General features: G+C 54.8%; 3 protein-coding genes across 3 annotated transcripts; 2 read left to right on the forward strand and 1 right to left on the reverse strand.

Annotated features, from left to right (window-relative positions):
• Positions 1 to 1052: 1052 nt before the first annotated feature.
• On the forward strand, positions 1053 to 2974 carry LTHEOB_2817 (Hexose transporter protein; the record flags this gene model as incomplete). Its single annotated transcript, XM_035511671.1, has 5 exons — positions 1053 to 1175; positions 1246 to 1309; positions 1470 to 2003; positions 2068 to 2705; positions 2765 to 2974. The coding sequence occupies 5 exons, from the start codon at positions 1053 to 1055 to the stop codon at positions 2972 to 2974; spliced, it is 1569 nt and encodes a 522-aa protein (XP_035363543.1).
• Positions 2975 to 5574: 2600 nt separating this feature from the next.
• LTHEOB_2818 (Condensin complex component cnd2) lies at positions 5575 to 8165 on the reverse strand (the record flags this gene model as incomplete). Its single annotated transcript, XM_035511672.1, has 4 exons — positions 5575 to 5829; positions 5893 to 7734; positions 7795 to 8053; positions 8104 to 8165. The coding sequence occupies 4 exons, from the start codon at positions 8163 to 8165 to the stop codon at positions 5575 to 5577; spliced, it is 2418 nt and encodes an 805-aa protein (XP_035363544.1).
• A 315-nt stretch (positions 8166 to 8480) lies between these two features.
• On the forward strand, positions 8481 to 11727 carry LTHEOB_2819 (Sodium/calcium exchanger membrane region; the record flags this gene model as incomplete). The annotated part of the gene is made up of 2 exons (XM_035511673.1): positions 8481 to 8690; positions 8743 to 11727. The coding sequence occupies 2 exons, from the start codon at positions 8481 to 8483 to the stop codon at positions 11725 to 11727; spliced, it is 3195 nt and encodes a 1064-aa protein (XP_035363545.1).
• Positions 11728 to 12394: the final 667 nt, after the last annotated feature.

Raw genomic sequence — 12394 nt, forward strand, 5'->3', positions numbered from 1 at the left:
CTTCCAGCCGGGCTCTCGCCAAAAATAAATGGCAGTGTTGTGGCAGATCCGCCTCTGGTGCGGATGCAGCGAGAACAGGCCCAAAACAGCGGCGCTCCCATGTGGTAGATCAGGCTATTTGCATGCCATTTAGCCGCGCACCCGCAATCCTCCCCCGGATGCATCCTTGTACCCCAGCTTTTACCCCACCATTGAGCTGCCACACTCGAGTCGCGCCACCGTCTTTCGACTACTGATGTTTCGCTCACCGCGAATCCCTCACTGCATAGCCAATGATCATTTTGCAGCTGTTGGTAGTTCCCGATTAATTTCTCCGTTTCATGTCCAGAACCTGACAGGCATGTGTGAGCCGCTCCCAATTCATCGCAACATTGGCTGTTGCAGTACTTTCCGGACTCGCCAATGACTCAACAGCAGGACTTCAGTCGGGGATAGGGTTAGTACTGCGAATGGCGGGAGCAAGTCACGCAAACGAGCACCTTACACAGTGAGAGGGTACCCCGTGCCGACAACGCTCTGTTAGCGCCGTTGCCATCTCGCCCCCTCAATTTAGGCAAGTTCCTACCGGCACCAGGCAGCGTCTCAAACCAGGTATCATGCCACGGTTCCCCATTTTCACGCACGCGCATACGCCCTCCGAAAATCGCTTCCAGCTCGGCATTGCGTGCCGCACCTTGGTGGCTGACGAGGAACGGCTTGCTCAGCTCGACCGGACCAGGGGCCACAGCCGGAGCCCCGGTCCGGGAGGCGCTCTGGGCGTTTCTTACCACTCCGCCTAGCTTGGCTTCTCGTGAGAGATGGCTTGCCGCGCCGGCTAAATTCGATTAACACCCATGCTCTTTCTTCGCCATGCACGAAAGCACACGCTGCTATGGGTTTGTATATAGGGCTGCGGGTCTTCCTCCATAGGTGCGTTTTGAAGAACGCACTCCATCCTCCTCTGCGCCGCCGCTTTTCCCTACGCTTCCCTGAGGCCTTCGTCCTCTCAGGCGCCTCAGTGACAGCAGTCCTACTGCTAGAGTCCCAGCAAACTACCACTTCGCGGTTCCACAATGGAGGCGGCAACAAAGGGCCACTTTCGCCTCGGGGGCAGGGAGTTCCCCGAGGTTAAATGGTGGAAAGAACCCAACATGCGGAAGACCTACATCTGCCTGATGTTTGTCATCCTTACAAGCGTGAGTACTCTCAGAGAGTTGAGCGAAATCGCGCCAGCACTTGTACAGGAGTTGGCTAATTGTGCTCCAGGCAACCAATGGTTTCGATGGTAGCATGGTCAACGGACTGCTTGCTTTGGAGCAGTTTCAAGATTGTAAGTGCTTGTGCCTGGCCTTTCCCGTCAAAGAACGCCTTCGTAAACTGCAACATCAGCAAAATCACTGCGCTTCTTGGCTCCATCATGACCTTGCACCAGGAGACCTGCCAGTGTGTTGGTCTCGAGAAAGGATCTGAGGCTGATTTTCTTCTTCCAGATTTCAACGACCCCAAGGGTTCAATTGTTGGCCTCTTCAGTTCTATCATGTTCCTAGGCGGCTTGGTTGCACTACCTGTTGTCCCTTACGCTGCCGACATGCTCGGCCGCCGGATGGCCATTTTCATTGGCTGCATCATCATGATCTTTGGAGTTGCTCTCCAGTCCGCCAGTATCAACTTTCGCATGTTTGTCGCTGCCCGGTTCTTTATCGGATTTGGCGTTGCCATTGCCCATGGTGCCTCGCCGCTACTGATCACTGAGCTGGTCCACCCGCAACACCGTGCTGCGTACACGACCATCTACAACACTACCTGGTACCTGGGCAGTATCATCGCTGCTTGGCTCACTTTTGGCACAAACCACATTCCAAACCACTGGTCGTGGCGTATTCCTTCTCTTGTGCAAGCTCTGCCCTCAATCCTCCAGCTTGCCTTCGTGTGGATAGTCCCCGAGTCTCCAAGATGGCATATCAACAAGGGTCATGACGACAAGGCTCTGGCTACCCTTGCTAAAGTCCACGCAGAGGGCAACAGTAAGTTCCTCTTCTTCATGGCCCACGCGTTTAAATATCGAGGCTGACAGATTCCATCTTATAGTCCACGACGAGGTCGTTCAGGTCGAATTCGAGGAAATCAAGCACACTCTGGCAATCGAGAAAGAATTCGAAGGCAACGGCTGGTTTGAGCTCATTAGGACGAAGGGGAACCGCCGCCGTGTGATCATTCTCGCTACTCTCGGTCTGTTTTCGCAGTGGTCTGGCAACGGCCTGGTCTCGTACTACATGTTTGCGGTGCTCAATAGCATCGGCATCGAAGACAGCAACCTCCAGCTGGTCATCAACGGCGTGCTGCAGATCTGCAACGCCATCGTCGCCATCAGCTTCTGCTTCTTCGTCGACAAGATTGGCCGCCGCAAGCTCTTCCTCGGCTCTACCTTCGGCATGATGTTTTGCTTCATCGTCTGGACCATCTGCTCCGCCCGCTTCGACATTGAGGGCCGCACCAACCACAAGATGGGCAACGCCGTCGTCTTCATGATCTTCCTGTACTACGTCTGCTACAACATGGCCTGGTCCGGCCTGTTGGTCGGCTACGCCGTCGAGATCCTGCCGTACAACATCCGCGCCAAGGGCATGTGCATCGTCTGGTTCACCGTCGACGCCGCCCTCTTCATCAACACTTACGTCAACCCCATCGCCCTCGACGACATCGGATGGAGGTACTACATCGTCTACGTAAGTTTTGGAACCCAATTCCAAGTCTGAGAATTGAGACTGACTATTACCACCCATAGTGCATCTGGCTCGGCATCGAGTGCGCCGTCGTCTACTTCTTCTACATCGAGACCCGCAACACGCCCCTCGAGGAAATCGCCAAGCACTTTGACGGCGACGATGCGGCCGTCGGTGGTGCCGCGGCCACGGAGAAGGGCAAGGTGCTGACGACCGAGATGGCGCTGGGCACCGCGGAGAAGGCCCCGGTCATCGAGCACAAGGAGATCTAGAGTAGAGAGACGATTGTATATTGTAATGGATCTTTTCCCTTCTGAGGGAAAGTGGAACATGGCGAGTTTATGCTTTACATTTGTGAGTTGGTGATGGGTAGATACCACTTGAACGAGAGGTCCTTTTCAAATGTGTTCGCAGAGAGGCGGGAGTCAAATTATCCAACATACTTCTCTGGCTAGATGCCGAAAATCCCTGGGCTGTTCCAACAAGCGCTTCAAGTCCGCTGTTTAAGATGAGAGGCTATGTGACTGAGGGTGTTTCTGAGGCGTAATGGACCTTCCCTGTGATTGTTTTCAGCGGACCAGACAACAGCACAGGCACATCGCAAACAACTCCCTTTACCGGTGAGACTATGTCAGCTTTATGCAGAGTGCCGAGGAGAGGTCGGATATGACTGTTGGAGCTCGCCTGCTGGAGCAGCTATGCCTACTAGAGCTTCCAGTACTGGGGCGCCTCTTAAAGCACACCTATCAAAGGAGGCATTTACTATACGCCAGCGCTTACTAAAAAATTACGCGCTCCTTGCTTCCGTAGCTCCATCAAGATATTTGCTGTGTTATATATACCCAATCCTACTGACACGGGGAGCAACCTCAATTTTATTACACTGATGAAGAACCGACGCTCCCATGCTGAATTCCATAACGCTGTAAAACGCCACTCGAGAACGACAGAACGAAATCTTGGTCTAGACTTTACCCACTGCTTGAGTATCCTTCTCGCCACGCTGCGACAAGGTCCATCCACAAGCATGAAATGGTCTCCATCGCAACTCCCACTGCCGTGCGCCAGAAGGCTCCAGACCAATAAACTCACCAACCCCATTATTGTCCAGTTTAAAAACTTTACAAGTACTAATTAAAGCGTAGAAGTAACGTCCAATGGTGGAGGCGTTGTCGTTCGTCGTGAGCCGTCCGTAAGAGACTTCCCGAAAACAGAAGCCCATGACCAGGTTAGAAAGGTGTCACTGGAACTGATTCTGTAGCACGATCTGCTCACTGTCCGCCAAAGTACCGCTGTATTAATATCATCCAAAGGCAGGCCGGCCAAATGGTTTGTCCCGTACGATCGGCCCATATAGCCCTAAAATGCCTCCAAAATGCCAGACTCATCAGATATCATGCGGCATAGCTGCCAGTGACTGGATAGAGTCTACTTCACTCGTAGGCGAAGGGTTTTTTTTCCGTAGTGTTATACTTTCAGTAGATTAAATAACAAATATAAATAGTTGCACAATTTGAAATCAAATGTACTTGGAAGTCAAAGAAAAAAGACGTCAGTACATGCTAAAGCAACGCAATTAGGTAGAAACATAGTACAGAACGTGACAAAAAAAACTTAACTGTTCCTACGTATTATATCTCATATAATTTTAGAAGTTTTATCTACATCTAAATCTTTTCAATTAGTTATGTAAGAATATTGTCGCGTCTTCTGCGGTGTGTAAAAAGATCAAACTGTCTACAATCTACTGTGATGGAAGGAAAATGCTTCATGCGCAAATAAGCATTTTCTCGCATCTAGCCCGGTCGATGCCGTTCGAGCTGTTAGGCTCCAGCCCTCGTGATTGCACGTCGAAAGATTTTAAAACGCGGTTTGCGTCTGGGTCTGTCACATCCGCGATCCTACACTTTGCATTGCATCTCTCCACCTAAGCACGGCGGACCACCAGCGGTGAGTATCAAACGACTGATAAGGCAGAATCCAAGCGGGGGTGGCTTAGACCGGTGTGGGGAACGGCTCTTATCTTTTCTTGTCCCGCCTTCTTTTTACTGTTTGCTGTTTGGCGGGCTTTGCGTGATTGTGGACCATAACAGTTTCACATATGAGGCAGCTCGCACCGCACCTTTTCGAAAGCTAGGACCAAGGCTGATTCTCGCACTTGCCACTCGCAACTCCAGCCGAATTCCGCTGATAGCGACGAGCAACTGTCCAGAATCCCAGTCGGAATGAGAATTCTGCACTGCTAAAGCGGCGTGGGAAAACGACGCAGCTAGCTAGAAATCCGGAGCTGCGAGTCATCGCAGTAGCATCGATTCGGAAGGTAGCTGGTAGAGTCGCCGCTTCCGCTGGCTGTCAAGCTTGACCGTGCCCAGTTTCCAGTGGAACTCCGATGCGGAATTGTAGTTGATTTGAATTTCTGTTATCCATTAGTCTAGCAGTATCGTTGCCCGCGGCTTAGGAGGGAAAGGGTATGAAAGAGTGGTTGAACTCTGGCATGTTCCAAGGTCGAAGCAACTGCCTGCCGGTGAACATGCCGGGATAGTGGTGGCTTTGTTTGGTCTTGTGAAGCTTGTCGCTTCTTCACCGATGGCTCAGTAAAGCTTAGTTCGATAAAATGCCCTCAACCCAGTGCTCAGGCGGCACTGTTAGCAATGTACACAGAATCTGTCTAGTCACAAAACCCGGACCGCAGAGTCCATTCCATCGCGCCAGAGCTAGAATAAATAGGAGACATAGGCAGACATAACCCCCCAGCCTGTCGCCGATCCAAAAACGCCAGCCAGTAGCCCATCCATGCAAGTGTCTCCGGACCCGTAATCGCTACACAGCAGGACGCCCACAAAATCGTTACAAAACATGCTTCATTACTGGCTTACTCCGACCCATCGAGGATTGCTCGTGGATCCTTTCTGATGGTGAGGTCAGTGAAGTTCTCGTCATTCTCGATGACCAGGCCCTTCTCGTTGGCCAGATGTAATAAGCAGATGAAGCAATAGCTCGTCGAAATGTCCGCCAACTGCTTCTTGGGGTAGACTGCCTGTAGATTATTGACGACGTCGGTAAACTTGAGTGACCCATCCTCGGCCTTCGGCGCAGGTGGGGCGGGAGCTTTGTTTGATAGGATGGACTGCATACACCTGTTAACTACCCAAACATTCATATTCCAGGGAGAAGCTTCGTCAGGACTTACATCTTCATTGTTCTCCTCGGGGACTTCGATTCCGATGCCGCGCCACATCTCCTCCTTCAGCCGCCGCACATCCACCTTCTTTGCCACACGCGCGTACTGAACGTACTCAGGTCGTAATCTACGGCTCTGAGTAACCAGTTGTGTACCAAACGCGCCTTCCTGGTTGCCATTGAGCACGCTAGCCTCGCCGGCCTGCGCGCCTTCCTTGAACTCAGGTGGTGGCGAGAACATCTCACGTGCATCGGCAAATATGTCACTGTCGTCAGGTCCACCAATAGCTCCGAGTCCGTCATCTTGGAAGAAATCGGCATCATAGTCTCCCTGTGCAGGCGCGTCGTCGTTCTCCGGGTTCTGAACATTGGGATCCTCGTTGCGTGCCCAGAATACCTCGTCCATCTCACCCTCGGGCTCCTGCTGCCTCTGGTTCTCACTCCGGCCCTTGTTGCCGCCAAACTTGGTGCGCACGCCCAACCGAGTCTTGGGCTTCAGGAAAAGGCGAAGCAGTTGGCGGGAGTTGAAATGCTTGTCGTCGGGAAGCAAATTCCGGCTCTTGGATTTCCATTGAGCCTTGGGCAGCAGAATGGCGGAGGATGTGGTTGCCGGGGTGTACAGCGCATCGGCTGTCGACTGCGTCATTGGTGCGGAGAAGTCGATTTGGAAGGGTTCCTTTTCCTTCCTCTTGGTCGGTCCAGCTTCGCTCGCCTTATTGATGTCCTTTATCCTTCTGATGCGCCAGTGTTCCGGGCCGGCCCAGTTCTTCGATAGTGCTTTGTCGAAGTAGTCCAGGATGTTCTCCTGGTCGTGTTCGCGGCCTCCCGTCAGTGTGACTCCGTAGTCCGCATCGAAACCCCCGACTTCATCCATTCCCTCTTCACCGTCACGGTCGTCGCTACCCGGCCCCATGGTATGCACGCGCATCTGTGTTTCTAACGCTGCCTCTCTTGCCCAGACCTCACCGCCTTCACCGAACCCGGTTTCGGCGGGCAGATCGAATGCGCCCATGTCGTCGTCGTCGTCAAATCCACCCTCGAGGAAACCGCCCGCACCATCGTCTTTCTCGTCGTCTTGGTTCTCGTTTCTCCAGTCGTCAGGGGCTTTCAAGAACGGCAAATTTGCAGCATTTGAATCGCCCAAATCGAAGTCTTTCAGTGAGGGGCAGATGTCTTGGCCGTCGAGGACCGACAGATCCGGGAAGAACTTCGCTGCCAGCGCTGAGATGTCGATATCGGTATGTGTCGTCTCCGGCTCCGGCTTAGCCTCTTCGCCATCGACTTCCATCGCGTCCCCGTCTTGCTCCTGTTCCTGTGCCTGCTCCTCCGCCTCGGCTTCGGGCTGTCCAGGCTCCACGTCGTCACTACTGTCGAAGACGATGCGGCCGGTGGCATCGATGGACAAATGGTTCAGCAACAGGCCTTTTGCGCCGCCCTCGTCGAAATCGGCAGAGGCTTTCTTGAACAGCGGATCCACTGACAGCTCCATATCCATCTTTTTCAGCTGTAGCTGTGCGAATGACGATACCAAGGTGGACTCGGCCGACCTCTGAGCACGCTTGCGCGTCTTCTTCCTCTGGCCGTCCTCGCCCTCTTCTTCGTCCTCGTCCTCGGCGTCCCCATCGGCATCGTCTCCTTTGCGCTTCTTGCTATCGCTGCTGGTGGCCAAACCGCTGAGCAGCTTCCCGGTCTCGGTGGCGACGCTATCGATTCTGCTCGTGTAGATCTTGACGCAGCCGTCAAGAGTGCAACTGGCACGCTGGAAATTGACGCTGTCGCCCTCCTTCAACAGCGACATGTCATGGAAGTAGTCGATGAGGGCAAAGTTCCACGAGTTGTTGGCATTGATTTTCTGCCACTATAGTTAGATTGTCGCGGCATCGGCCCCGGCGGCAGGCGGGGGAGCACTCACGTTGTCGGTGGCCATCTTCATCCATTCCTCAAAGTTGGCCAGGATCGGCACGCGTTTCATGGGGGTGACGGCGTCACCGCCCACGTGGAAGGTGTTTTCGTCATTGTCAACGAACGAGTGCTGGCTCTGGCCGCTGAGGGTCTGGCGACGTCGCACGGGGGTGGCCGCGGCGCGGATCTGGTTCATCTGAGTCTCATGAAGGGCCTGGCGCGACTGAAGGCGCTTGGCCTTCTCCTGCTTGTCGTCATTGAGAGGGACCCTGCCTTGCAGATTAGCAGAGGGCCTTGTAGAGGAGCAGCGGAGACGGACTTGATCGGCGTGTGCTTGTGGGGCGTCCCGACGGACGAGTAGCGGTCGCGGGCGCGCGGCATGACGGGGCTCGGTCGTGGTCGCGGGTCAGTCGTGGCGAGGGGGGGTGGCCATGCGCGTGGTCGAAATGCCGTCGCGTTTGTTTATCGACAACGAGCGGGAGGCCGAGCTAGTGCCAATGCCGCCGCCCTAACGCACCGCCGCAGCTGCCCTGTGCTCGGCCGACCGACGCTATGGCAGGCGCGTCATTGGTGGCACGCGCAACGCCGCTCCAGATTCCATGGCACTCTGCGCTTTAAGACCAGCTCAGACTCGGCGTGCGAGCTAGATGTCCACCTCGCTCCCCGCTGCTCTTCCTCATGAGCAGACCTGTCGCCATGGCAGATCCCACCTCTGCAGCGCTGCGCCGGCCGCCGCTGCCTCGGTCCGCGAAGAAGCCCGCCTTCTCCGCCCGCCCATTCTTTACAACCCTCCTCGTCGTGTGCGCCATCGCCGCCGTCAGCTTGTTCCTGCATGCGCCCGAAACCGTTGCCTTGCATGATGCCTCAGGCCTTGGCCGCCGTGGCCTCTCCGCCCAGGACGAAGAGGTGAGTAGACGCTCACGCCGCACCCAACCATCAGCACTGACGGCGTCCTAAGTGCCGCTTGGTCCACCACGCGCCCGATAAATGCGCCTTCGTGCGCGCAAACTGCCCGGACGAAGAGGCCGGCGTATTCTCCTACTTGCAGCTCTACTACTGCCGCCTGCCGCACGCAAAGCCCGTCGGCTTCGCCATCCTCGTGGCATGGCTCGCCCTGCTCTTCTCCACCATCGGCATTGCTGCCAGCGACTTCTTCTGCGTCAATCTCAGCACCATATCGGGCCTCCTGGGCATGAGCGAGAGCATGGCTGGCGTCACCTTCCTGGCCTTCGGCAACGGCAGCCCCGATGTTTTCTCCACCTTCGCTGCCATGAAGACAAACAGTGGAAGCCTGGCCGTTGGCGAGCTCATTGGCGCCGCCGGTTTCATCACGGCCGTAGTCGCCGGCTCAATGGCAATTGTCCGCCCCTTCAAGGTCGACCGCCGGAGCTTCGTCCGCGACGTCTTTTTCTTCATAGTCGCCGCTGCCTTCAGCATGGTATTTCTAATCGACGGGAAACTTTCGCTGTGGGAATGTGCCACCATGGTTGGTTTCTACATCGCCTACGTTCTCTTTGTATTGTGGTGGCACTGGTGGCATGGCAGGCGGCAGCGACGAAGGTTCATTGAGGCCACAGCAAGAGGCCATTACGTCACTCCTGGTGGGGAGGAGGCCGAGGTATTCGAGCCGTATCGGGACGAGGAGGATGCCAGCCTCGATGGCAGGAATCAACACCACTCCCGCAACACTTCTGTCGACGACTTGCGCATGCTGGAGCAAAACAACGAGGACGATGAGGATCTTGGATTCGAGCATGCCGATGAGGAAGTCCGTGAGAGATGGCTCGGAGAGCTCAATCGCAATATGCGCTTGAGTCGACCACGCCTCGGAGAGCGTCGCAACACCAGGCCGCCGCCTATTCGACCCAGTTTGGTTGGTGCGCTGGAGTTCCGCGCCGTGCTTACTTCCCTGAAGAGGTCCCGCAACATCCAGTCCATGCCCATCAATTTGCGACGCTATTCGGACGACCCGACATTCACCACCGCCCAGCAGCAGGACTACATGTCTTCTGCATCCGATCCTGCCGCAAGACCGCCTTACGAAGTCGAGACTGAGGGGCAGCATGATACTTCTCCGGTAGTCGTCTGGCCGAATCAGGACGTGCGCCCTGGGGCTGCACCTCGCACTCGAGCCGTATCAGTCAACGATGCGGACGCGTTGAGAATACATCAAGCTGCTTTCAAGCAGCATCTCGTGCGGCAGCAAGACCTCTTAGGCCCACTGGATGAGGATAATAACAGCCTCAAGGTTCCTCCCAACAATTCTAGAAGAACATCTGATGCTTCGAGTCGAGCCGGCCAGTCTCCTATAATCGCCCTCTCTCCATCACCTTCCCAAGAAGCTTTGAAAGGCCCAGGTCCCACGGTCCACCAGCATCGCAGGTCGCTCTCACCGGATCACCTGGCTCCTCCTGAACAGATTTTTGCGCCTGGCCCGCAATCCGGTCCGCATCTATCAGCTACATCGTCCACCGCTGTCAGTCCGAAGCACCTGCCAAAGCTGGATATTCCGAAAACTGGCCCAGCGAACTCAGATGTCTCTCCATTCCCTGCATATCGTGACTATTCTTGGTCCATCCAGAGCGGCTCACGCCCCGGTAGTATACGCTTAGTGTCCCCGAGCGCTTCTCCGGTATCTCTGTTCCCCAACGAGCATTTCCCTGAAATTGAAGAGGAGGAGGAGAAGCCCCCAGCATGGTGGCCAAGCAGATTCCTCCCCACTCCGCAGAGGATCACATCAAAGCTGTTCCCCACTCTGTGCAAGTTTAGCGAGAAAAGTATCTGGGGGAAGTTACTTGGAATTGTCGCGGCACCGAGTGTTTTCCTGCTCACAATTACTCTTCCTGTTGTCGAAGCAGACAGGGATAATGAGGACACCATGCCTGAATTGAATCTCCCAAGCCCAGTGGTTAGGACGCCTGCCAGCCACCATCGGTCCGCACCGAGCACTATCACCGTCATTGCTCCCGACGACGACCCTCCCGCACAAGAAGGCCATTCGCGTACATATTCGTCGGAAACGCAGGGAGTCGCTGGCCACGGTAGCACGGCCGGCGTTGCTGCAGCCCACGAAACTCAACATAGGGCTGCTTACCACGACTCGTCACCAGTGGTGATCATATCGCCCTCTGCGGGCCCTATGCACCAATCTCCAGAAGAATATGCTTATCGTCCGCAGACTGCCGGCTCTTCTTCCGAACCCAAGCCGTGGGATCGTTGGCTTATCATTCTTCAGGCATTCACCGCACCTTTGTTCGTTGTCGTTGTCATCTGGGCCAATTTTGAACTGGACAACCCCCGTGCCCTTGTGCGCCCCGTCCTCATCAGTCTTGCCTGCAGTCTTGCTATCCTCCTCCTCATTCTCTCCACCACAACCCCCGATCGAGCCCCGAAATGGCGCATCTCCCTCTCTTTCGCTGGCTTTATCGTCGCCATTGCTTGGATCAGCACTATTGCCAATGAGGTGGTAGGCGTCCTCAAAGCCCTCGGTGCTATCCTCAACATCAGTGACGCCATCCTCGGTCTCACCATCTTCGCTGTCGGAAACTCGCTCGGTGACCTCGTCGCCGACATAACAGTTGCCCGCCTAGGCTTCCCTGTCATGGCTCTCTCCGCGTGCTTCGGTGGCCCTATGTTGAACATCCTGCTCGGCATAGGATTAGGTGGCTGCTACATGACAATCAAACACGCCGAGAACAAGCACGAAAAGCACCCGGACCGTCCCCTCCACTTCAAACCGTACCACTTGGATATCAGCAGTTCGCTCATTGTGAGTGGCGCGACGCTGCTGGTCACGCTCCTCGGTCTGTTGGTCATGGTGCCGTTGAGGAAGTGGCGCATGGACCGTGTCGTCGGGTGCAGTCTGGTGGTGCTCTGGGTCGTGAGCACCATCGGAAACGTTGTCGCGGAGTTGCTGGGATGGGGAGATGACAACATCAACTAAATTGCACGAATACGTTTTTGTTTGCGCCAAAGACAGCAGCTTTGGCTACAAATTTTCCATTGCTAGAGACTGGTTGCTGCATGCTAAGCTGAGCGCGGAGTTGGATGGCAGGACATGACCACCGATGGCCGGAGCTTTGCTGTTTTGTTTACACATGTATCATTTGGCGCTCACTGTGTTGGACTATTGCTCTGCTTTCTACTGCTTGGCGGCCTTCCTCTCTTTTCATTCTTCCATTGTCAAGCATGAGGCGCTTTCTATCCTTTTCTGTTTCAAAGTCTGATATCCCCACCCCTCTTCATGTACCATTCTTCCTCCAGCCCGCTTGGATAAAGGAGCGAAAGCAACACTCTCTTCTTTCCCCATCACCTCCAACGGCCAGATACCCAGAAACTTGCACAGTCACCCCATGTATTGAAACGGAACGCTTGAAAGACGAATGTATATCTTTCACCGATCTGACCTGACCGTCTTGCCTTTTACTTTTTCATCATCTTCCTCTTGAATAGGTTGTTACGTGAGGTGTTAGGAGCCTTTGGACACCGCAAGACCCAGTACGTGATGAGTGCTACATATTTTGGGAGTTGGGTAAATACTTTTGTACGCTAAGACATTACTGTCTCCGGAGCAAGAGCTTGTGGTCATTAGGAGTCGAAGGAACTCACGA

The sequence above is a fragment of the Lasiodiplodia theobromae genome, assembly GCF_012971845.1.
Source record: "Lasiodiplodia theobromae strain AM2As chromosome Unknown scaffold_7, whole genome shotgun sequence".
Lineage (NCBI taxonomy): Eukaryota > Fungi > Ascomycota > Dothideomycetes > Botryosphaeriales > Botryosphaeriaceae > Lasiodiplodia > Lasiodiplodia theobromae.